Below are 23,799 nucleotides of genomic sequence, written 5' to 3' on the forward strand. Positions count from 1 at the left end.
AAAATGTGTCGCCCCTCTCCCTCTGAATCAATCTTTCTGCCAATCCTTTACGTTAACCACATGACTGCCACTGTGAGGGCGTCAAATTCCCAACACCCCCCAGTCACTCAATCAATACTCCACACAACAGTACATTTACATGAATATGTTTATTCGACATCCCCTTCTTTGTAATTCTTTAGTTATCTCACAAAAATAGATTTGTGCACACAGAAATCACAGCTCTGACGCAGGATTGGGTGTCATAGAAACGGACAGGGATCCAGAACAACAGCTTTTTCCACTTTTTGCAAAAACAACAGGGTAACATGAAGGTTCTCGGTTTTTTACAACAACAAATGTAACTACCTGGAGGGCAAGACCTTTACAACAGCACAGTGGTGTCTACAGGAAGAAGCAAGGATTGCATAGGTCAATAGCCACATGAGTATCTATCTATCCATCTATCTATCTATCTATCTATCTGCAGATGGTGTGAGGGGGGGCTAAGATGTGAACTTAAGCCTTCCATTGGTTGCACATGTCTACAAAAGCCTGAGAAAGATGGGACACAACATTGGATTTCAGAATACTGTCAATAAGTGTTGTTGCTTGGCATGCCTTGTTTTTGAATACTGCAGTAGAGCAATTATCTGTAATTCCTTAAATGCCCAACAGCATAACAGCATAGCGAGCAGTCCTATCAGGGCGTGTATGTGGTGGTCGTGGAGTCCTGTGTAGTGCTTGCCCCTATGTCTGATACACAACCACTTCATTACGCACTTTGCAGTAGTGACAACATGATATGACGAGTCATTATTTCTTTCCGTTCACCATATTCAAATCAGATCACGGACTCCAGTGGTCCCACTCAAAAAGACAGATGCTCTACTCTCAGATACAGTGGCTTGCTTCCTCTATAGGCATCAGAGTGACTCGGCGCAATTCAAGACGGCCTGTGCTTTTCAATATGACGAACACCAACACCACTGTCGATGTCACTGTTTTTGCAGCGAGTTCAAACAACAACACAACCGCATCACATCCAACAACTCAGACTGGCTAGGAGTTACATTACTCTATGTCCACACACACACACACACACCAATGACAACACTGTCTACCAACAAACCAGAACATTCAACAACACGGTCATGCTTCGATATGCATCTTTTTGATCATGTCAAATCTGTGCGGAGAAGCACTATTTCAGCGAAGACTGTAGTTCTGCCTTTGTACAGCGTGAGTAAGTATGGTACAGTATAAGACATGGTAAAGTTCCCTGTGTCGTGGTCCCATTGCACAACAAACTAGTTTGTTTATAATTACAATCCTCCTTAGGTGAAGGCAAGTAAACAGATGCTACTTGGAGAAATCCTACCCAACCCTCAACAGATCAAAGCTAAGATTGTCATAAGTGTATGTTTTTACTAATGTCACAATAGCAATCTGGGGAGAAAATATGGCGAGAAACACATTCTCAAACACAGCTGCACAAACAGGAAAAACATAATGAATTTCTTCTATAATAGTCATCTTAAGAATTACATTTTTATATATATATTATCCATCTTTATTTATAGACTAATATTCAGTTCATACATTCATTCTCTAACACTATTCATACTCACATTTAATATTAGTTACATATGAAATAAATTTCTCTATATATATATTTTTCTTTTCACAATGTAACGCTATGATGACAGATGAAGAACAGAGCACATTTGACCAATTACTTTTTGAGGAACCACAACGTAAAGACCACTGGGTCCGTGGGTATTGCAGGTAAACATACATTTACAGTATGTAGGGCCGATAAATTACTATGATATAGGACCTATGTACATGTAGGAATGCACGTTTGCAGGGAATGATTGCGTGGGCACATACAGCCTGAAATGAAAGGGATGATATGGACTGTCTGTATACATGTAGTCAGACTAAAGAGGGCAAGAAAAGAAAAACGAGCAAATAAATGCTTTCGAAAAGCATCAACGTTGTCAACGTGTAGCCGACTCCCGAGCCAAGCTCGTGCTTTCACATCTTAGCTTCTTTCTTTGGGAATGTTAACTCCACATTTCTGTTATTGTAGGCTTAAAGCCTTATGTTGGTGCGAACGTATTTGCTTTTTGAGAAGAACTTACTCGCTCATTTACACATATAAGGAAGGCTCAACCTCTGGAACAGCTGGTGGACTGTAGATTTTAGATCTGACATCCCATCCATTCCGCCTGCAGGCTATGATACCTCATGCTAAGTGCTAAAACACAAGCCCTGGCAACACGGCCACTGAACAGGTAGATAATTAAATTGGCAGATATACCCTTGAAATAATTCTGTCTACAATATACAATAAATCAACGGTGTGATATTGGTGTTACCAAATGTGCGCAAACAAATAATAATCCAAGTGAAACAACAGTGGAAAAAGGAGACAACACATCTACTTGTGCACCATAACAACGAGCCAACAACTACAAGAGTGGAGTTCTCTGGTTCCTTATAGGACACAATGCCGTGTGACTGGACACTGTTCCTAGACATACCAGAGACAGGAATAAAACATGGTGAAACATTCTACAGAAAGAAGAACTCTTGGATGAAGTTAGTGTGTCGTGAACGCAAAAAAAGGTAGAAGCAGCATGCCGTGACCTTGTTTGCCATGATGACCCCAGAAGGGCAAGAGAATATAAATGCTGTGAAAGCATGAAATGAGAGGGCAGAGGGGAGAAGAAGAAAAGTGGTGGGCATGATGGGAATCAATACCAGAGGCTTGATGGGAATCAATACCAGAGGCATGATGGGAATCAATACCAGAGGCACGATGGGAATCAATACCAGAGGCACGATGGGAATCAATACCAGAGGCACGATGGGAATCAATACCAGAGGCACGATGGGAATCAATACCAGAGGCACGATGGGAATCAATACCAGAGGCACGATGGGAATCAATACCAGAGGCACGATGGGAATCAATACCAGGGGCACGATGGGAATCAACACCAGGGGCACGATGGGAATCAATACCAGGGGCACGATGGGAATCAATACCAGGGGCACGATGGGAATCAATACCAGGGGCACGATGGGAATCAATACCAGAGGCACGATGGGAATCAATACCAGAGGCACGATGGGAATCAATACCAGAGGCACGATGGGAATCAATACCAGAGGCACGATGGGAATAAATACCAGAGGCATGATGGGAATAAATACCAGAGGCACGATGGGAATAAATACCAGAGGCATGATGGGAATAAATACCAGAGGCATGATGGGAATAAATACCAGAGGCATGATGGGAATAAATACCAGAGGCATGGGACAAACACGAACAGGACAATGGCCCAGTGTGTTTGGAATCACAGATGGAGTTTACATGGAACAAGCGTTAGTCACGGGAACGAATAGTGGAACGGGGGTGTAACAATTAATGGTGGGGTCTACTCTCCTCTCGAGCGTCACTACTTCTACCCCCCCACTCCACTCTCTCTCTATTTAGTTTCCCGGCTCCCCAGCGCCCTCTACAGGTCGATGAGCTGGTCCACCATGAGCAGGGAGCGGGCCAGGCTGGGCAGGCTGGATTCAGAGCTGCCACTGTTACTGCGAGAGTGGCCTCCTGAAACTGGCCGGACAGAGACGAGGGGGGCAGGGGGTGGGCCAGGGCGAAGCAGGGGGAGGAAGGACAGGGAGAGAAAGCAGGGGAAGGAATAAAGAACAGACAGAGAAGCCAGGGAAAAGAGGAAGAGAAGATGCAGTTACAGAAGACAGAGAAAGACAGGAAGTAAGCGGAATTGCTCTCCACATACAATCTATGAGCGTCGTTAGAAGAAGGAATAACTACACACAGGGAGAATGGCTACTCAGATTAATCTAATAGGGGAAGAGGAGCAGGGTTCAATTACACTACTGAGGACTGAAATCAATCCCAGAATTCATCTGACCATGGCTGAGGAACAGTAGGACATCATCATCTCAGAGTGTGGGACAAGGCCCACAAACCCATTCTCTGCCCTTCCTCCTGGCCCTGCATGAAGGCTGCCTTGAACACCACCCTGTCCTTACCTTGAGAGGAGTTTTTGGAGCCCATGACAGGGATGGGGTCAAACTCATCCTCGTTGCCCGTATCTGCACTCGGCACAGGCTCAAAGCCTGAGATCAGGAGATCAGAGGAGTCTGCAGAGGAGGAAGCCGGAGAAAGGAGGAAGGGGAGGTTAAGGTGTTTGGGAGAGGAATAAGAAATGGCTGAAATAGAGATAAAGGAGGAATAGGAGGCGGTGACGCGCAGCTACAGAGGTTCAGAGTTAGAATGCAAGTCAGTAGAGCCTGCTAGCGTAGTTGTGACTAGAGCTAGCCTCTTAACAGGGATAACCTAATCAGTTGTTCCTACGGGACACATCACGTTTAAACGGGCACACACTCGCCTCTCCAATTGTAAGCCTAAGTGGCACAGTTCGGGCTTGTGGGTGTGCCTTACCTGCCAGCAGCTGGGTGCAACTCGCAGATACCAGGTCAAACTCATCCAGAACAGACCCAGTGCCAGTGGAAGCGGGAGCAGAGGAGAGAGAGGAGGCTCCAGAGGGGGGAGAGATGAGAGAGCAGCCCAGCAGAGTGTCTTCTCCAAGCAGGGGGTCTGGGGGAGGGAGGGCAGAGGAGGTGAGAGTTAGACAAGGTAACAGGAATTGTTAGTTCAGGATAAATGAATCACTGTATAATGTTTAGTAAAACATTTTAAAGCACCAAGGACAAAGTATGAATAATACTATACATGTTCCTAGTAGCACTTATTAAAGGCTCAGCGCAGTCAAAATTCTGTTTTGCCTGTGTTTTGTATCATATTCTACAACAGCTGATGAAACAAACACTGTAAAAGTGTGAGCAAATTTGATCAGTGTTATTCCGGAGGGTTGCTGGTTGTGTACAGTTCACATAGGACCTTCTAACCAGCAGGTTTGCATGGGCGGGAGTTTTGGCTTTCCCATGGTGATGTCACCATGTGATAAATTGGTTAATAGACAGATAACAAAGAACGTTCTAAACCTCTCTGCCAATAACAGCTAGTTTTCAGTTTTCCCTTCCCCACCCACACTATTCCCAGACAGTCCTAGCAAAATTCTTGCTTGAGATTTTTTTGGGGGCAAAAAAAGCTACTTTCGCCCTTGCTACTGATATGAAAATAGAATATATGGTAATAGAGGCACTACACATCAAAGTCTCCAACCGTAAGTGAGTCATTGTACTTTGTCCTGTCCAGTATTTCATGTCAGTTTGAATCAGAACATTGGTTGTGAATGACATGCTAGTAACTGGACTAACCAGGCTAATAATAGACAAACACTCCAAATATCAATCAACTGTGGTCATTGTACTCAATGGCTTCATTCCATCCTCTGAAAACCTTACACAATGACCCAATACCATTGTGGAGCTGGTATTATCAGTAAAAATGTCAACCTAAACCTTTTTGTTTCCTCGGATCTAAATCATCATCTTCCACTGTTGCATTGTATTCTGGGAACATCTAGATTGTGTGTCGTCTTGCCTGTGAGACAGAAACTAACCAGGAAGCAGTGCAGAGTCTGTCTCAGACTGGGACACAGGAGCTTCCAGACCAGGGATGAGAAAGTCCAGACTCACCAGAGACTCCTCTATTGGACCCACTACTGTACACGTAGAGAGAGAGAGAGGGAAGAGAAGGCGAGCGGGAAGCAGAGAAAGGGAGGAGGAGAACAAGGAAGGGAGGAGACAGGGAGAAGGAGAACAAGGAAGGGAGGCGGAGACAGGGAGAAAGTGAGGGATTAAGAGGACACCCACAAGAGAACAAAATAAGATAAACACAGGGCAGATAGAGGACATTGCCCATGGAGCATTCAATGGAAAACCTTGACTTTTTGAGAGCAATGTAAAAGTGGGTACAGTTGTGAAATCTCCAGGAGAGGCTGAAAGACAAAGTACTTTTTACCATTGACAGCCTCCTCCATAGTTCCACTAAAAGGATCAGCCATGGACAGGAGGTCAGGGAGCAGGAGGTGTGTATCTGGGGACTTCAGTCCCTCAATAAGCTTCTCTATAGGCCCAGAGAGAAAATAATAGCGAGGAGGAGAAAATGGAGAGAGAGAGAACAGAAAGAAAAAGTGAGAGGCAGTATTACTCCATCTAGCGAGTACAGCATTACATTTAGTCATGGCCAGGACAGCAAACACCATCAAATTGAGCAGTGCAAGTGAGGATGGAGAAAAGGGGTGGAGACAGAGAGAGATGAGAAGAGGGTGAAGGACAAGTGATGAATAGAAAGGAAGAAATGATGTAGGGAATGTGGGAGGATGGGTGTTCAATGAGGACAAATGATGGCACAGCTCCAGCACATCATGTGATGGAAGTATAGAGACCACAATATCGTATTTACATTTTTTTATTTTTTATATATAGGCCTATATAGATTAGTTCCAGAAAATGTACATGAGCCAATCTACTCCAAAGATGCACTCCGTGGATCCTCCAAGCCTGCGTCACACATTATTTGCAGAGAATTTACAGAACAACATCATTTATCGCTTATGTATATGCCTATACAACTATGACCACACTCAATCCACGCATATCGTTAAGGACCATTTCCTGGTATAGTGTCAACGGTAGCACCGCAGTTCATGGGGAGCCAACGAAGGAACATTGCTGATTAATTCGGAGACGCTCTCCGAGTGATTTACAGTAGCGAGGGCATAGTTTTTAAAAACATTTTTCGTACTGGTCACCCGTGGGAATCAAACCCCCAACCCTGGTGTGACATGTTTGGGGCGGCAGGTAGCCTAGTGGTTAGGGCGTTGGGTCAGTAACCGAAAGGTTGCTTGATCGAGTCCCCGAGCTGACAAGATAAAAATCTGTCCTTCTGCCACTGAACGAGGCAGTTAACCCACTGTTTCTAGGCCGTCATTGTAAATAAGAATTTGTTCTTCACCGACTTGCCTAGTTAAATACAAAAATGTGCCATGCTATACCAACTGGGTCACACGGGTGGCCACTAGTGTCCCCTCACTCCAAATATGAGATGTAATGATATGACAATCTATTCCAGTCAGTAATGAGAGCCCCCATGGAGATTGTCTACCATGGTATTTACTGTACATTATCAACATTGATGTTGTTTTAATCAATAGAAGCCCTAAAAAAACTAGAAAAGTTTTCAATTGTTAAATTAAGCTATTGACTTTTTCATTAGCTTTGAAGGGTTTTGTAAATCGAAATAGTAGAAAATGTTTTTTTTAACATACCAGTGGCTTAAACAAAAAAGAGAAAGAAATGAGAAAATTGATCAAATAGGTTGGGGATGAATTCATTGATTACAGATGGATACGACAAAGGTGATAACAGAATGACATATTAGGACAAAGAAGCAAGAGACCGAGCTAAATAGAGGAAATAATCTCTCCCTACAGGACAGCAAGAGGTTCTTCTAGGGCAAAGAAACGGTTTGCTTGAGGAACCGCTCACATTGAAAAAAATTGTTTATATCGGCTTTCTTTCCACCACATTCCATCAGGCCAGTTAAAATGCATTTAGAATTCGTACTCTCAAAGCAAAAGAGATGTTTGTTCACATAGCCACAAAACCCAAAATGTTACTTTCACACCAGATGAATAAAACGGTCACACAGGGAGCGCTAGCTAGTAGCTACATCCACTAGCTGGGGTTAACCCTAAAGACACACCAGGTTCTCACAACACAACCCACACCTGTCTCTCTACTATGTACTTACAGCTGAGCCAGTGGACTGTCACGGACCAAGGTACAGGAAACAAGTCCACTACAGCCCCTTAAACTGGGGAGGGGGAGAGCACTGTACATCAGTGCTAGCAACGTGACTAGCAGTACTTTGGCTTCCTTAGAACAAAATGCCACGTTACAATTTGAAGTGCTGCATTATTTGGGGCTTTATTTCAGGCTGAATCAAGAAAAGAGGAGGCGTTGAAAGGTTTTTGAGAACCACTAAGTAGAACAGTCCAGGGTTGCCATGACCACTAATTGTGTGCGGATACCTAGGGTGCCTTCGTAAATTAACTCAGGGCCGTTTGTAAATTCAGAGCGTTTTGCTCTCGGAGCGTTCAGGGTGCATACTGGAGACACTGGCCCGAGGAGTAGGGTTGATCAGAGCGTTCTGACCTCACAACAGCAGTCAAGCACCGAAGCTAACTAGCGAACATTGGCTAGATTGCTAGCTACTTTTAGACACACAGAGAGAGATCACTAACCATACTTTTTTTTTTTTTACTCACCATAGCAGAGCTGGTTAGACTGTTTTCATGTAATTATTATTATTATTATTATTATTTTTAAATGTAAGTCAGTTAAGAACAAGTCCGTTAAGAACAAATTCTTATTTACAATGACGGCCTACCGGGGAATAGTGGGTTAACTGCCTGGTTCAGGGGCGATTACTGGCCCAACGCTCTGACCACTAGGCTACCAGCCGCCCCCTAGAGGGTTATTCCTTGTAACGGTGTTACTGGCAACAATTTAATAAAGTTTTTAGTCAATGTTTACTGGCACCTGTCCTAACAGACACGTTGTTCGTAAATTCATTAACTATTCTGTACTCTAGCACTCTCAAACCAGAGAGCTCTGAACTTAAAGTAGATTCCCAGATTGAATTTACAAACGCACCCTAATTCTGGACTTAACGTTGACAATAGATTGCCAGCATCACAGTATGTCATGTTGATACACGAGTTAAGTGATTTGGAGTACAGAAAAGGACACTTCCTTACCTGGAGTGTCTGAGAGTGCTAGGATGCTGAACGGGACCGGAACAGTCAAAGACTCTCCTGTATCCAGGCCAAGGAGGTCTCCAGATTGCTCTACTTGTACAGTAAGTAGCAAGGCGGGGGAAAACAGACACACTAATGAACACTTCAGAGGTACACAAAGTACGGCATGTCCATCTCCGTCTGATTAGAAGAAGATATGAAGGAGCATGGAGAGCTCAAGGCAAAGAGACAGTGTTGACTTGGAAAGTTATTCAGTGAAGAACATCCCATTAAATGGCTAGCTAGGGATTTGAAAGCTTTCAGATTTAACGCTAAGACATTTCTGAGGGCCATTGATGAGGTCACAGAGAGGACCATTCACTCAGCAGGAATATAGAAGCACTTATCAACTTCTACTGTCCTCCAAGAGCTGCTGAATTTTCTCTTCAGTTTGCTCCTCATTTCATGAGAGTTGGGTAGCAACAGAGTTCTCTTCCCTTATGGCCATAGAATGACATAGAACAGTGTTTTATTGGATTTCTATGGGTATGTCACCGTAGCTGTTTAATGGAGGATAGAGGACGTGATTGCGATAGGAAGAACAAAGGAGCTATGGGAATATCTGAGAGATATACAGTAGGGAGATATGAGAAGGGTCTCACCAGCAGGTTGGTGGGCTGTTTCCCCAGGGGAGGAGACCTCCAGCAGGCCAGGTATCAGGTCCTCTATGGGGGCCGTCTCCACCTCTGCAGACACGTCTAACAACGAAAAAGACAAAGTAACTTGTACTGCAGCTTCATCTGGTTGGAAATACTATTACAGCAGAGGATATATTACAAATTAGGTATAATAATGTACTTTTAGCTCCCATCTCTTAGAATTATGAACACATTATTTCACACACGCGAGCACAGCCTTACCATCAGCCTGTTCGTCAACCAAGTCTTTGTTAATCAGATGCTCCGCACTGAGATTGGAGAAGTCATCATCACCAAAAGGGTTCCAGGCGGGCTGACTGAGGGAGCCGATGGGAGGGCCAGGGGCAGAGGCAGGGGAAGGGGAAAAGGCAGCAAAGTTGCCATCCTGGGCTGGTTCACACATACTCTGCTGAAGGGACTGGGTAGAATTGGGTGGAATTGTACCAACAGATCTGGAAAAACACAAAAAAGGTCGGAACAGGTCATCTTGTTGTTACACATTCAAAAATAAATATATTTAATTAAGGCTGATATTTCAGGTGATGATGTCATTTCTCCATATCTTACATTAACTGGTTGAGGCCATCTTCTGCTGTGGCCTCTTGCAGTGGCTGGGTGGAGTCACTTCCAGGTAGCCCACCGACCGAATTCTGGGTAAAGTCACTCGGGGTGTGCTCTGCAGCCTTTGGAGAGTGGGGCGGAGTCTTGGACAGAGCAGGAAGAGAAGTCTGGAGTGACAGAGAGACAGAGAGGAAGAAACAGATCATCTAAACAACACAAATAGGGGGAAGAAGAGGATACTCATTTTAAAGAACTAAACCCAATAACACTCACTAATGAATAACTGTCAATGCCAAATACATACAACACAAAAGAAAATGAGGCGAACAAAGTAAAATAATAACAATTAAAGTGAAAATAATGGACTGGCAAAAAGGTCAAACAGAAGTCTATCACACCAAAATGAGGATAATTCAAACATTCGCAAGGATCACAATGGATTTCGCAGGGGGTTTTAAGGAACTAAGAGAACAACACTCAAATGAGCAAAACCGAAAAGACAGGAAAACGATGAAGGCTGATGGCATTGCCATGACGATGGATGGCTGGGTGAAACAACGGATGGCCTGATGTCACTTTCAAGCAAGCTTGTAGTGTGTCTGACAGCTCAGCGAGCAGACTCGTTGCAGGCTGCAGGTATGTTACCGTCTCTGTCTCAGCTGTGTTCTGACTGGTTTTAGCAGGGATGGACTGGGCCTGGACAGGTGGCTGCTGGGCCACTGGTTGTAGAGGAACAGGTTGTAGAGGAACTGGTTGCTGCTGAGCTGTAGGCTGCTGTGCAGCCGGAGGTTGGACTGGAGTGGGCTGAGCGGTTGGCTGCTGCTGGGTCTGGCTCTGGCCTGCCTGCTTACGACGTGCTGGGGCTTTGGGTGGGGCTGGGCTAGATGGGACCTGGGCCTTCTGAGGGGTGGGACTGGCCAGCGAGGGAGGCACGGCCTGTAGTGGGGCGCTCGGGGCCTCCGTCTTGGCCTGCACAGGTGGGACTCCTCCCCCTGCTGCGGTGACTGCTGCCGCGATTGGCTGCTGCTGCAGTTGCCCTGGCTACCACACAAAGACGGACGATAGCACACAGCGTCAACAAACCATGACAATGAAGACAAAGCTGCTTTACACACAGACAACACAGCGTGCCACTAAGAATAAATGTGGCTGTTATCGTGGGTTCAGAACGATACATATAATACCGGAGAACTGCTTTCCCTACCTAAAAACTAAGGACACCATACGCCATTGCTTGTGTCTTTGTTATAAAATCGGAGACTGTAAAACATGTCATCTCATGAAAATGTAAAGGGGAACCATTGTGTGGTACCGTCTTTGGTCCATTTTCCTCTTTAATGCTCACTTCTTCTCTGTTTGGTCAACAGTTTGGTCAACAGCACTTGACTCTCCTTTCCTAAGCTTGTTCCATGACACAGTCTATACAAAGGGCGACTGAACAATAACCCAAGCCTGAGCAGCAACCCGCCTTACAGATGGTATAAGTGTCCTGAATTCACTAAGCAACAAAATCCTACACATTTTCTACATTTCTTTTAAATATTTTTTTTTCTGACCCATTGGAGTGTAAAGAGGAACATTTTCATTCAAATTGTTTTTTAGCAATTATATTAACACATTTGTGTAAAAAAAAAAAAAATAAAACTGTGGTTTGTACTGTAATTCTTTAAAAACTTCCAGATCCTCAGAGCACTATGGAGGAAACTCACGTCATCCACCACCAACATGGAAGCACCCACCTGGTGATGGCAGTTATTTTTGGACCAGAAAGCTTACAACTATCACAATGCAAATTAGAAATCTTCAGTACCTGTGGTCGCTTCTCAGAGCAGGAATGCTGATTTGAGACCAGTTTTTCCTTTTCAATAACAATAAATAAGATTACGTAATGGACAGGGGGGACCTGATCCTAGATAAGCACTCATTCTGAAACATTGTATCCCTGAGAATAGTCAACATCCACTTTCTGCCAACGCTGCTAATAGTGCGATCGACCAGACCCAACACTGCTTGACTTCAGAGACAAGCCAGCAGTGGGATGCAGAGTGGTATGGCTGTGGGCTTGGGTGGCTGCCTGACTTTACCTGCTTCTGCTGAGCACCAGCTTGGGGCTTTCCACCCAGCTGAAGTGTGGCCTGACTAGGAGGGTTCTGTGAACGGCCGGTCACTGGCTGAGGCGGAGCTGTGATCTGTGCCTTCTGTGATTGGAGGGCTGCCGCTTGCTGGGCAAGGTTTAAGTTGACTCCTGCAAGGAGTACAGAATCTGGTTACTATACAAGCGATGAAACAATTAAAATATATTTTTCATGCTATATACATACATAAAATGTCATGGTCACACATTACATTAAAGGACAGAAATATAAAATGCATTTCCATTGGTTTATTTAATGGTACACAGACAAGACAACAGTTAGGACAAAAGACTAAAAACTAGACTAAACACCCACCCATCCCCACAGGACCCAGTTTACTGCAGATATTATAGCAGTAATCTTATTTGTTCAATAACAGTACTCCACAGCTCAACATTGGTCTCTTTAGCACCAAGCACACGGGACAGAGAAAGTGCCATGTAAGCAATTTCCAAAGCACCCCCATTGATACCATGGCAGAGAGGGAAGCTCTTGCCAATGTAACGCAACCATCTTTTTGGTTGCCATATACGCTTCCCGCAAACCATAAGGTTCATGGAAGAGTTGTCATTGAGAAGAAGTGTAATTGGTGAAAGGGATTCTTTTTTTCTCGCAACAATGACAGTTCATGTCCTATAGGATTTATAGGGAATTAGCTTAGCCTATGTCCCATCTGCATAATGCTGCTACCATGGTAATGTGGTCTAATAGATACGGAAATTAATTGGCTGCTAAGTGTTATTTTGTTTGTTAACCGCATTACCTCCCTGTTGTGAAATACAGTAACATAATTAGACAATGAAGGTGCCACAAGCAGTGAGTGGCTTGGCTCTGCTTGGTTAAATAATAGAGTGAAGGTAATTCCCCATCAAAATGCAAACAAGTACACAACTCTCCAGTGTCCTGTCGATCACTGGCGGAAAAGCAGCATAAAAACAACGTGACGTCATTCTGCTCAAGAGCAGTCAGTCTGGTTAGAGGCGGGAAAAATAATCAGAGCACGGCAACTCTCTGGCAAGACCTCATTAGATGAGACTGTTGAGAGACAGACTAAACAGACCAGCCAAGTGTTCTCTCCATTGGTTTCTAATGAGAGCACAATCATTTCTTTAGTCAAATATAACTTGGATCTAATTTGATAAATAATTCAACCAAATTTGGCAGAATGTTCTGAGCAGTTTGAGCCTTAAGAGACTATTTTTGATTTATCAAAACGGGGGGGGGGAAACAAGTATGTTTCAGGTCAGTTCAGGTTCAGCTCTGTGAGCTACCTAGCTTCTTCTGGTACATACCCACTTATGCAGACATGTATTTATCATGGCTAATACTCAATGTCCTCCATCTACTTAAATTCTGTCCAACTTAGCATGCTACCATTAGGGTAGAGCAGGGTTCTGAGCAAAAACAAACAGGGTGAGGAGGATTTCTTTTGTAATAGAAACATCAACATGAAGATATTTGTAAATATGTATGCATTAATATACAGTATTATAGGTCCCTAGTTGTATTGTTTGTATAAGTAGTTATATCTGTAGTTTTTATTTGTTTTAGGCCTAGTAGTTGTATAACTTTATGCTGTTTATGGAACGTTACATTATTCTTTTATTGTTATTATACAGTAGATGCCATATTATTCTTGTTACCAAGTATTTGTTTTTTTTCTTCATTTGGACACTATTGAAAACAAGATGGTGCATCTGAAGAGATTTCTTCTTGCAAAATAAATAGAGGTACATGTGATCGTATGCTGATGTAAGGAAGGTTTTTAATTATTATTTTTTTGTCAAATAATGTATCCGTTTGGGCTTCTTGCGGTCAATTTTCAGTCTACAAATGATTAGTAAGTAAGTTCCGGCCTGGGGTAGAGAATCTACCTCAGTCGCTTCTGTGTACGTATTGAGTACATAACATGCCTCCAAATAAACCAATGTTAGCCTAGTTGCAGTACAACAGCAGAGTGGCCGGTTGGTATATACCTAGAGGAAGTGCAGGGAGATTGGCCCGTTTGCGAGGGGTGAGGGCAGCCGGTTGAATTGGCAGGATGCCAGTGCTGGGCTGGGCATGGCCAGCTTTGGGCCTCTGCCGTGGCGTGATGGAGGTCTCAGTGGTGGGGACAGGATCTGTCAACCTGGGGGACAAAGGTAAGAGTTGGTGGTCAACTTGTCAATGGTACGAAATTACCTTATGAATGATGGCAAAACAGAACAGAGAACACACAACTGACAAAAAATAAGGATACTAGCCTCAATACTGGCGTGTATAACCAGAAGATTACTCAGGCAGCCCCCCTGTATGACAAACACCAGCACACAGACTTACCTGGCCTTACTCTGTGTCTGGCTCTGGCTCTTCTTCGCTGCAGCTGCCTCACTGGCTTTGATTGGCTCAGGGAGTTGAGCAGGAATTGGAGAGTTCTATATGGGGGTAGATTAGAGATGAAAGTATTGCACATTTATATTTAGGAGGGAATGGAACCACATGACAACAGATGACAAGCACATTCAATAGCATCAGGGCATGGACTGAATAGACCATTGGTAGGTATGGCTCAGAGCCCATTAGAGACCAATCCACAGACTATTCCCCAAACGGAGAGAGACAGACATACAGACTAGAAAAGGTCACCCCCCTACAGATGTCACCCTGACCACAGAGCAGAGAGAGACTGACCTTCACATTCTGAACAGGGCAGTCCCGACGAGCCAATTTAAAAGCAAAGTAGGACACCTGGTAGATGTCAGGCCTTTTGTCAGGGTCGGGCTCCAGCATGTACCCTGACAAACACCAACAGAGTGAGGAGGAGAGGTGGAAATGTGAGAGAAAAAGAGAGCCCATTTGAACCACACCAGAAGAGAGAAAAGCGACACACTGACTATCCCACAACCTATAGATTAAGCATGGTTAGATAAGGAGGTAACATGTAGCACAGGGCTCATAAAATACGTAATGGCGTTGTAGAATCTACACTAATTTCCATAACAGATATAGTGAGTGGTGGAATACTGACGGATGAGGCAGTGCAGGTTGTAGGAGTAGCGGGAATTGTCAGGAATGGTGAAGCTGGCATCACAGATGGCCACCTGACTCTCCCCGAAGGGTAGAGTGAAGTAGCACAGCTTATACAGCAAACAGCCCATCGCCTGGAGAGAACACACACACAATAATAAAGTTACATACCATTTCGAGCCAACACCCAAATGCCTCGAGAAGCCTGAAGGGAAAAGGATTCTCCACACAAATATGGCTCTTCTAACTTCCTACTGTACTAACTAAACCAAATATTAGCTTGACGTTTTCATTTAGTTCCATGAGCATTCTGTGACAGATACTCTACAATGTGGACTGTAAAAAAAAGCCCCATACCAATCAGTAGCTGGCACTGATACCATGCCTAAAGCCTAGATCTAAAAAAACAACGTCCACTCACCCATATGTCAGCTTTAGTAGTGATAATCTTGCTATTGTAGAGGTTTACCATCTCAGGGGCACGATATGACAGAGTGGTGTACCTGAGAGAGAATAGGAAAAGGCCACAAAAAGGAGGATAAAGAACACCATGATGTTGAACTAACACAGGGCTAACCTCTGACGAGGCTCGGCTGAAAAGGCCTATATCCCTCTGAACTGTATTCTTCTACAGCTATTAAAAAAATAAAAAATAAAAAAAGGTAAATTCAAAGGAAATAAAATGGCAGCATATTGTATGTATTAAGCTACGCAAGTTCACAAACTTTTTTATTTCATCATCGACTATTGGCACTCCTTCAATCTGTGGGTTCTGGAACTTATTGGTAGCGCTGCCAAAGTCACACAGCACATAGTGGCCTTTATCATGTAACAAGATGTTCTCCACCTGCAGAGATACAAAATAGAAGCAAAGCCAGAGAAGGATAAAATATGAGTCACATAATGTGAATTGGATGAAAGTGTCTGCTGAACATATACAGTGCATTTGGAAAGTATTCAGACCCCTTGACTTTTCCACATTTTATTACGGTACAGCCTTATTCTAAAATGGATTAAATTGTTTTTTTCCCCTCATCAATATACACACAATACCCCATACATTTTTGCAAATGTATGAAATAAATAATTTAAAAAATATCACATATACATAAGTATTCAGAAGAAGTTTGGAACCACCAAGACTCTTCCTAGAGCTTGCCGCCCGACCAAATTGAGCAATCGAGGGAGAAGGGCCTTGGTCAGGGAGGTGACCAAGAACCCGGTGGTCACGCTGACAGAGCTCTAGAATTCTTCTGTGGAGATGGGAGAATCTTCCAGAAAGACAACCATCTCTGTAGCACTCCACCAATCAGGGCTTTATGGTAGAGTGGTTAGACGGAAGCCGTTCCTCAGTAAAGAGGCACATGACAGCATGCTTGGAGTTTGCCAAAATGCAAACAAGATTCTCTGGTCTGATGAAACCAAGATTGAACTCTGGCCTGAATGTCAAGCATCACGTCTGGAGGACACCTGGCACCATCCCTACAGTGAAGCATGGTGGTGGCAGCATCACGCTGTGGGGATGTTTATCAGAGGCAGGGACTGGGAGACTAATAAGGATTGAGGGAAAGATGAACGGAGCAAAGTACAGAGAGATCCTTGATGAAAACCTACTCCAGAACCTGCTCCAGAACGCTCAGGACTTCAGACTGGGGTGAATTTAAACCTTCCAACAGGACAATGACCCTAAGCACAACAGAGGCAACACAACGCAGGAGTGGCTTCAGGACAAGTCTCTGAATATCCTTGAGTGGCCCAGCCAGAGCCCGGACTTGAACCCGATCAAACATCTCTGGAGAAACCTTAAAATAGCTGTGCAGCAATGCTCCCCATCCAACCTGACAGAGCTTGAGATGATATGCAGAGAATAAAGGGAGAAACTCCCCAAATACAGGTGTGCCAAGCTCGTAGCGTCATACCAAAGAAGACTCGATGCTGTAATCGCTGCCAAAGGTGCTTCAACAAAGTACTGCGTAAAGGGTCTGAATTATGTAAATGTGATATTTGTATTTTTTTTAAATAAATTATCAAATATTTCTAAAAACCTGTTTTCGCTGTCTGAATACTTTCCCGAAGACACTGTGTGTGTGTGTGTGTGTGTGTATATATATAATTTATATGAAAGGAAGACTTAGCCAAGAACGAGATGAGAGAGGGAGTGGGAGCAGAGTAAGGAGGTGAGAGAAAACACAGGAGAAGGATTCTATTCCTCCGCACCTTGAGGTCCCTGTGGATGATGGGTGTCTTGCCCTGGTGCAGTCGAGACACGGCGTCACATGTGTCACAGAAGATCTGCAGCACCTCTGCCTCTGTGAAGCCTGTCTGCAGACGTTGGTTCATCAGGTTCACCACCTGGCCCCCTGCAGAGATACATCGCTCAGTCTCATTACTGAACACACACACGAGGTATGGAGCTAGCAAGGTTCCTCAGTACACCCATCTCGCACTCAGACACTCAGTCTCTTGATCATGTAAAACAGTGGTGCTCACTTTTTCAGCGGGGACGCCATTTTTTTCCCCACCATTTTCTTTCTAAAAGAGTTTCTCGTGACCACACCTCACCCCAAATCTAAATGACAGGCATATTATCGGTAAATTCATATTTTCACATCAACAAATAACCTTCAATTGATTACATTTTCAAGAACCCCTCCCCCATTACTGAATAATCTTCTTCTAAAACTTGTGTATATTGTCCTACAAAATAACATGTATTCTTAATGTTTTTTGGGGGTGACCCCACGGCAGTTCCCCCGCCCCCACTAGTGGTCATGACCCCAACTTTGAATACCACTGATTGAAAATGCCCACTTCGCAATAGGGGCCTTTATAAAAAAAATGAGGAACACCTTACTAATATTGAGTTGCACCCCCTTTGCCTTCAGAACAGCCTCAATTCAACAGGATATGGACTCTACAAAGTGTCAAAAGCGTTCTACAGGGATGCTGGCCTATGTTGACTCAAATGCTTCCCACAGTTGTGTCAAGTTGGCTTGATATCCTTTGGGTGGTAGACCATTCTTGATACACACAGGAAACAGTTGAATGTGAAAAATCCAGCACGTTGCAGTTCTTGACACACTCAAACCAGTACGCCTGGCACCTACTACCATACCCCGTTCAAAGCCACTTCAATCTTTTGTCTTGCCCATTCTCCCTCTGAATGGCACATGTATACAATCGATGTCTCAATTGTCTCAAGGCTTAAAAATAATTCTTTAACATGTCTCCTCCCCTTAGTCTACACTGATTGAAGTCAATTTAACAAGTGACATCAATAAGGGATCATAGCGTTCACCTGGTCAGTCTGTGCCATGGAACGAGCAGGAGTTCCTATGTTTTCTACACTTTTTGTACATCTACTATGCCTATAACATACAATCACATCATGGAAAAAAACCTGGTGCAACGCAGAACTCAAATGATATGCAAAGACAAGTACAACAACAAAGTCCCCACACCAGTGGTAGGCCCAGATCACGTGTCAAACTCATTCCATGGAGAGTCGAGTGTCTGAGTTTTCACTCCTCTCTTGTACTTGATTGAGGAATTAAGGCCACTAATTAGTAAAGAACTCCCCTCACCTGGTTGTCTAGGTCTTAATTGAAATGAAAAAAAAAAACTAAACAAGCAGACACTAGGTTCTCCATGGACTGAGTTCGACACCCGTGGCCTAGATGGAAGTTAGACTAATAATTAAACAGAGAGCGCCCTCATGTGGAGTGACAGTTGTCTGGCTTTATTCTTGTCTTTCAACTACACTTGATTGAACACAGACCCTTCAGTAAGCACTCACCTTTACAGTAGTCCATGAGGATGAGCACTTCCCACACATCTCCTCCTCCACAAGTGGTGATACTAGAGTCCAGATAGCCAACGATGTTCTTATGGCCGACCAGGTCCTTCTGCAAGAGCACATGCACAACCAGATTACATTAACAGACAAAGTGAACATTATCATGCCATTTAAGTTCAAGTTCAACTTGATTGTCCCCAGAAGGGAAATATAACTGATAAACAATGTAGTGCAGAGTTCACGGGCCTTCCCGTGTTTTCATGTAAGCAGAAGAGAATAATAAACAGAATAGCTCCCCTCCAAGCATGCCGTGGGAGTGGGGTAATCTCACAGCTACTCACCATGATCTGGATCTCTCGCTTGCACACCTGCAGGTCGTGCTCATTGTTGACATACATCCTCTTGAGGGCACAGCGGAGTCCTTGGCTGGTTCGTACCAGGAACACGATGGCAAAACCCCCTGTAAGAAAGAGAGAGAGTGATTGAGAGAGTGATTGAGAGTGATTGAGACTCCATACACTGAATTAAGGTTCAGTGTATGGAGGCAAGCAACCATTGGAAGTCTGAAGTGTTGGCAACACCACTCTGTGCTAGGGCTGGCACAATTACAGAAAATAAACTGTCTTAATCATTTTTTAAATCATTTAAAAAAATGATTTTTTAAATTTTAAATAACAGCTGATTAAAGACAGTACAGCTGAGCATTGGTGCGGTTGAGTCTGTTTGTGTGGTAACAAAAATGGACTCGTTACAACATGAAACTTTGTTGCTCCTTGCTGAAATAAGCAGGGTGTTGTAGCAAACAAGTCTTCGGTTGCCTAGGCAACACCCCCCTCCCTGCAGCAACAGCAAACATAGAAATAGAATGAATTTAACAGGCATGGAATCTCTAGCCCTGGCAATATGACTGTTAAACTCACAATGGCTGCCTGGTATAGAATGTTCATTCAGGTTATGTTAACTGATGTGGCTCATGCAGTGGAATGTATTTTTTGTAATGTCATTTGAGTTCAACATCAACAAATCACAGCACATATTGATGGGTACACCTCTGAATCAGAGGGGTTGGGTTAAATGCAGAAGACACATTTCATTTGAATGCATTCAGTTGTACAATTGACTAGGTATCCCCCTTTCCCTTTACTCCTAGGAGTTCACCCTTCTTCACCTGCTTTTAAATGATATCAAACTAGAGGGTTCATATTTTCCAGTGATGAAGACATGTGTCATGGTATGGTGGGGTATGCTAAATGGGTCAACATTCCTGAATGTTTTGGCTTTCAGGTCCAAAAAGTTACTTTCTGACCACTTCTACCAATGGACCAATATTTATGGAAATTTTTGTTCAAATCCAAAGGGGTGTGGTCAAAATGTGATTGCAATCAAATGGAACGACCCAGTAGTGCTAGTGATGGCAGTAGTAATGGTGGTAGTTGTAGTAATGGTATTGTAGCAATGGGGTTTTCATAGGCTCTGGTTTAGTTATAGTGACCTATTTTTGGGTGGTTTGTAGGTGTGGAGTTATTACAGCAGATTATAGTGGGTTAGCATAGTAGGCTAGATTGAGTAGTACAGCATCATAATCCATATAAATGTGTCTTTAAACTCTCTAAATGTTTCCGTTTGAACATTCTGAAAGTTTTGTGGCAGTGATTTCAGTGTAGTATGTTGAAGCCTGTATTCCACCATTGAAATGAATGAGGATACAAGAGTGAAAGGTTGAGAATGTGACTGCTGAAGCAAGTCACACAAAATATTAAATAAATACTCTTATAAAATGGTGATTCGCGTCCCATTACAAAACAATATGATTAGAAGACAATGCAAGATATTTGAGTAAAGAAATCGAATAGGCCTAACCATTCGGTAAAATGTAGCATCCATAATAGTGTGCGTAGCACATAGAATTACATAAAGAAACCCTGGAGTAGCATCCATAACAGCATCATTAGTCATCTTATGCCAACTGCCTTAGTGGCATCATGTTTAATTCCTGACTTTCAGTGCAACTCAAGCCTCCATGATGGCATTGCCCCAGGGAAACTGAAGGCATGTCTAGCCTAACGGTCTTAGCATGGAATCCACTGTCTTTAGCTAATGTTGATAACCTATCTAGGCTATATGTTATACCATACTGGTGTTCAATTTCAGTGTGTTGAAACTGCAGTGTACTGAGATCTATACAGTGTTGCAGTGCAAGTTGCTGAAATAAGACTTGGGCAGGGATAGGCTACTTCAACAATATGCAAGACACTGACTCTCTCTCTATTCAGCATGTTTTAGACTCGATTCCTGAACAGTGTACACCGCAAAGCAGCGCTTCAGAAGGATGGACAGAATAAGCAGAAATCATGAGATGCAATTTGCCTTCGAAACCAAAAAAAGCATTGAATGTGTACCAGGGGTTGGGATAAATTTGAGAATTGAGATGTGCAATTATTGTAATGTATATTGTGTTTATTTAGGCTAGGCATTTGGCATTTTTAAAGGCTATTTCATTTTTCTATTCTTGAATTATTTCATTTCAAGAACTGATTACATTTACATAAACTTGAACAAGATGGCTGCTGAAGTTTAAAAATATACTGTTTTGAGAGGCGATTTTACCATTTGGACAGGGAGTCAGGAATTAGCCTAATATTACGTCACTTCCTCACATCAAGGCATTATCTGCAGGTTCTTTGGACTTCACTACCAAGTACCCAAGTGATATCCAAACGATCAGCAACTTGATCTGTATGGTCTTGGGTTGTCAAAAGGACACAGATACCAGATTTAATGTCCCCAATGGACTTTAGTTTAAGAGTCGGCCTACAGATACATCCACACCCCAGACATCTCTCAGTGCTCTTCAGTACCTGAAAATGAGCCTCTTCTCATGTCCATGGTCACACGTTTTAAGAAACCATACAACACCCAAAACAGACTGTCCCTGAGTACATTTAATCAGCGCGTCATATTTAACGGGATTTCCTGCCAACAGATTTACCAAATTAAGCTGCTGCTCAAACAACGACAGAGCTGTCAGTACCGCGACATATACATCACTGGCAGGCAGCAGCCCTTACACTTGATCATCAAAACTGTAAAACTACAAACAGCATGGCACCTTTGAATTGCTTATCCACCTACATTGAAATGGTAATTGGGCTGGGTGTGTCCGATATTAAAACGTCAGGAATAGGATTACATCATGGCATTGAGTGAAAAATTGACAAATATGTGTGTCTGCCAATGACATAGCCTACTGTAATGTAGCCATATCATTCTGAAACCTAGGCCTGCCTCTGGCTTAAGCAGTACTGAATGTCATCATGCGTGTAGCAGCTACCTGACTGGTAATGACTGATCAATGTTCAAACATTGTGGCAGTTTGCGGTCTGACTGAAATGTCACATTTCATATTCTCAGTCAGCACGGGCATCAAAACATTTCCAAAAGACAAGCCTCAATTCCTCCATCTCACTCACCTTCGGCCACTGTTTCTTCAATAGTGACTTGGTGCCGCCCTATGGTACATGAACGTCCAATTAAATTGCCACCTACATGGCTGGATCCACTGCTACCTCCTCCAGAACCAGGTCCTGAACTGACCAACTCCCGACGAGATGAATCAAAGAACTTCCTCATGATAACTATCAGTCAGATGATGAGGAAATATTATCCTCACTTCAATCAAAACGACGCAGAATGCTCAAATGACGATGCAGAAAGCTCAAATGTCCTTATTTCCAGCGATGTCAGTTTTACAAATTAACTTTGTTTTCTGGACAAGGCCTAAGGTTTGTCTGACAAAGCCAGTCTTGTTGTTTGCAGATGCCAAAAACAGCAGTGATTTCTTCACCAGCAACTAACGTTAGCTGTCAATTATGAGCTATGCCCGAATAACCAGTCTCCCATTTGCTTGACAGACTAATATAGCTATAGAGATAAGATAGACGCTAATATAATTCCGCTAAACCTTGTGCAGTATTCGACTTGCTCATCTTGGAGGAGGACATTTCTCCATCAGTGCAGCTATTCAGGGGGTTGTGGGTCCCTCCATCTCCGCGGCTATCTTAACGTTATGACATTTCATGTAGCTAAGGTTATCCTGTAAAAATTATGTCCGTTGTAATATATCCCCGGTAAAACGTGCCAATATTACACGATCCTTCCATATTCAATGTCGTTCAGCAAATAATGATTATTTCCAAGTATGCTACAATTCATCATCTAGCCAGCTAGGCTACCAATTAGCCAACGTCAGCTAGCTTACTGCCACGAACCGCTACCTAGCTATTTCGCAACAGGAAATGCCTATCAAAATGACAGGAAATGGTAATTCCGAAAATGTACCAATTGTAGCTACTTTCGATCTCAGTTTGGTTTGATAGCTCCCTTACAAAATATAGATAAGATATAGCTAGCTAGTCAGTTAGTATATGTTAGATGTACGCAAGATATACAAGCTTCGGCTACTTCGACCACACCAACATATCAGCAGCTGCCTGCTACAGCCCTTAGCCTACAGCTTTACTGCAGTGGAGTCATGGGATCTGTAGTCATGAGGTCTGTAGTGAGGGGGGCACACTGGTGGCATTGACTGGTGGGGGCGCGGGTGAGCAGCCACTAGGGAGCATCTCTCAAATGAATTCATTTAATTAACTTTTTTCATTAGTATACTAGAATATGAGAATGGGATAACAGGCTATTTTCCTCTTGAAGCATAATAATACAATCAATACGTTTGTGGTGGAGAGAGAACAAACAATATGGTACACGAATCACAATTATCTGCAATCACAATTAAGAATTGTAAAAAAATATATATATAATAATTAAAAGAGAGAGAGAGTGTGTGTGTTCTTCACTGCAAAATATAATGTAGC

The 23,799-nt window shown here is 43.3% G+C and overlaps 1 protein-coding gene across 10 annotated transcripts in view; it reads right to left on the reverse strand.

Annotated features, from left to right (window-relative positions):
• LOC118387653 (AP2-associated protein kinase 1-like) overlaps positions 1-23,497 on the reverse strand; it is a 34,604-nt gene extending 11,107 nt beyond the window's left edge. The window contains exons 1-21 of one of the 10 annotated variants that reach the window (XM_052525757.1): positions 22,399-23,494; positions 19,270-19,388; positions 18,929-19,037; positions 17,350-17,492; positions 15,858-15,979; positions 15,554-15,635; positions 15,134-15,266; positions 14,797-14,900; positions 14,446-14,540; positions 14,103-14,254; positions 12,076-12,236; positions 10,637-11,032; positions 9,998-10,158; positions 9,653-9,882; positions 9,395-9,490; positions 8,754-8,846; positions 5,951-6,055; positions 5,550-5,651; positions 4,466-4,621; positions 4,054-4,164; positions 128-3,613 (exon numbers count right to left, since the gene is read on the reverse strand). In XM_052525757.1, coding sequence (XP_052381717.1) covers positions 3,513-3,613; positions 4,054-4,164; positions 4,466-4,621; positions 5,550-5,651; positions 5,951-6,055; positions 8,754-8,846; positions 9,395-9,490; positions 9,653-9,882; positions 9,998-10,158; positions 10,637-11,032; positions 12,076-12,236; positions 14,103-14,254; positions 14,446-14,540; positions 14,797-14,900; positions 15,134-15,266; positions 15,554-15,635; positions 15,858-15,979; positions 17,350-17,492; positions 18,929-19,037; positions 19,270-19,388; positions 22,399-22,558 — 2,931 coding nt within the window. In that variant the 5' untranslated portion in view covers positions 22,559-23,494 and the 3' untranslated portion in view covers positions 128-3,512. Of the gene's footprint in view, positions 1-127; positions 3,614-4,053; positions 4,165-4,465; positions 4,622-5,549; positions 5,652-5,950; positions 6,056-8,753; positions 8,847-9,394; positions 9,491-9,652; positions 9,883-9,997; positions 10,159-10,636; positions 11,033-12,075; positions 12,237-14,102; positions 14,255-14,445; positions 14,541-14,796; positions 14,901-15,133; positions 15,267-15,553; positions 15,636-15,857; positions 15,980-17,349; positions 17,493-18,928; positions 19,038-19,269; positions 19,389-22,398 lie in introns of those variants that run through there. The other 9 variants (XM_052525749.1, XM_052525748.1, XM_035776232.2 and 6 more) reach the window with 9 other exon arrangements.
• Between the last annotated feature and the right edge of the window lie 302 nt (positions 23,498-23,799).

The sequence above is a fragment of the Oncorhynchus keta genome, chromosome 9 (genome assembly GCF_023373465.1).
Source record: "Oncorhynchus keta strain PuntledgeMale-10-30-2019 chromosome 9, Oket_V2, whole genome shotgun sequence".
Taxonomy (NCBI): domain Eukaryota; kingdom Metazoa; phylum Chordata; class Actinopteri; order Salmoniformes; family Salmonidae; genus Oncorhynchus; species Oncorhynchus keta.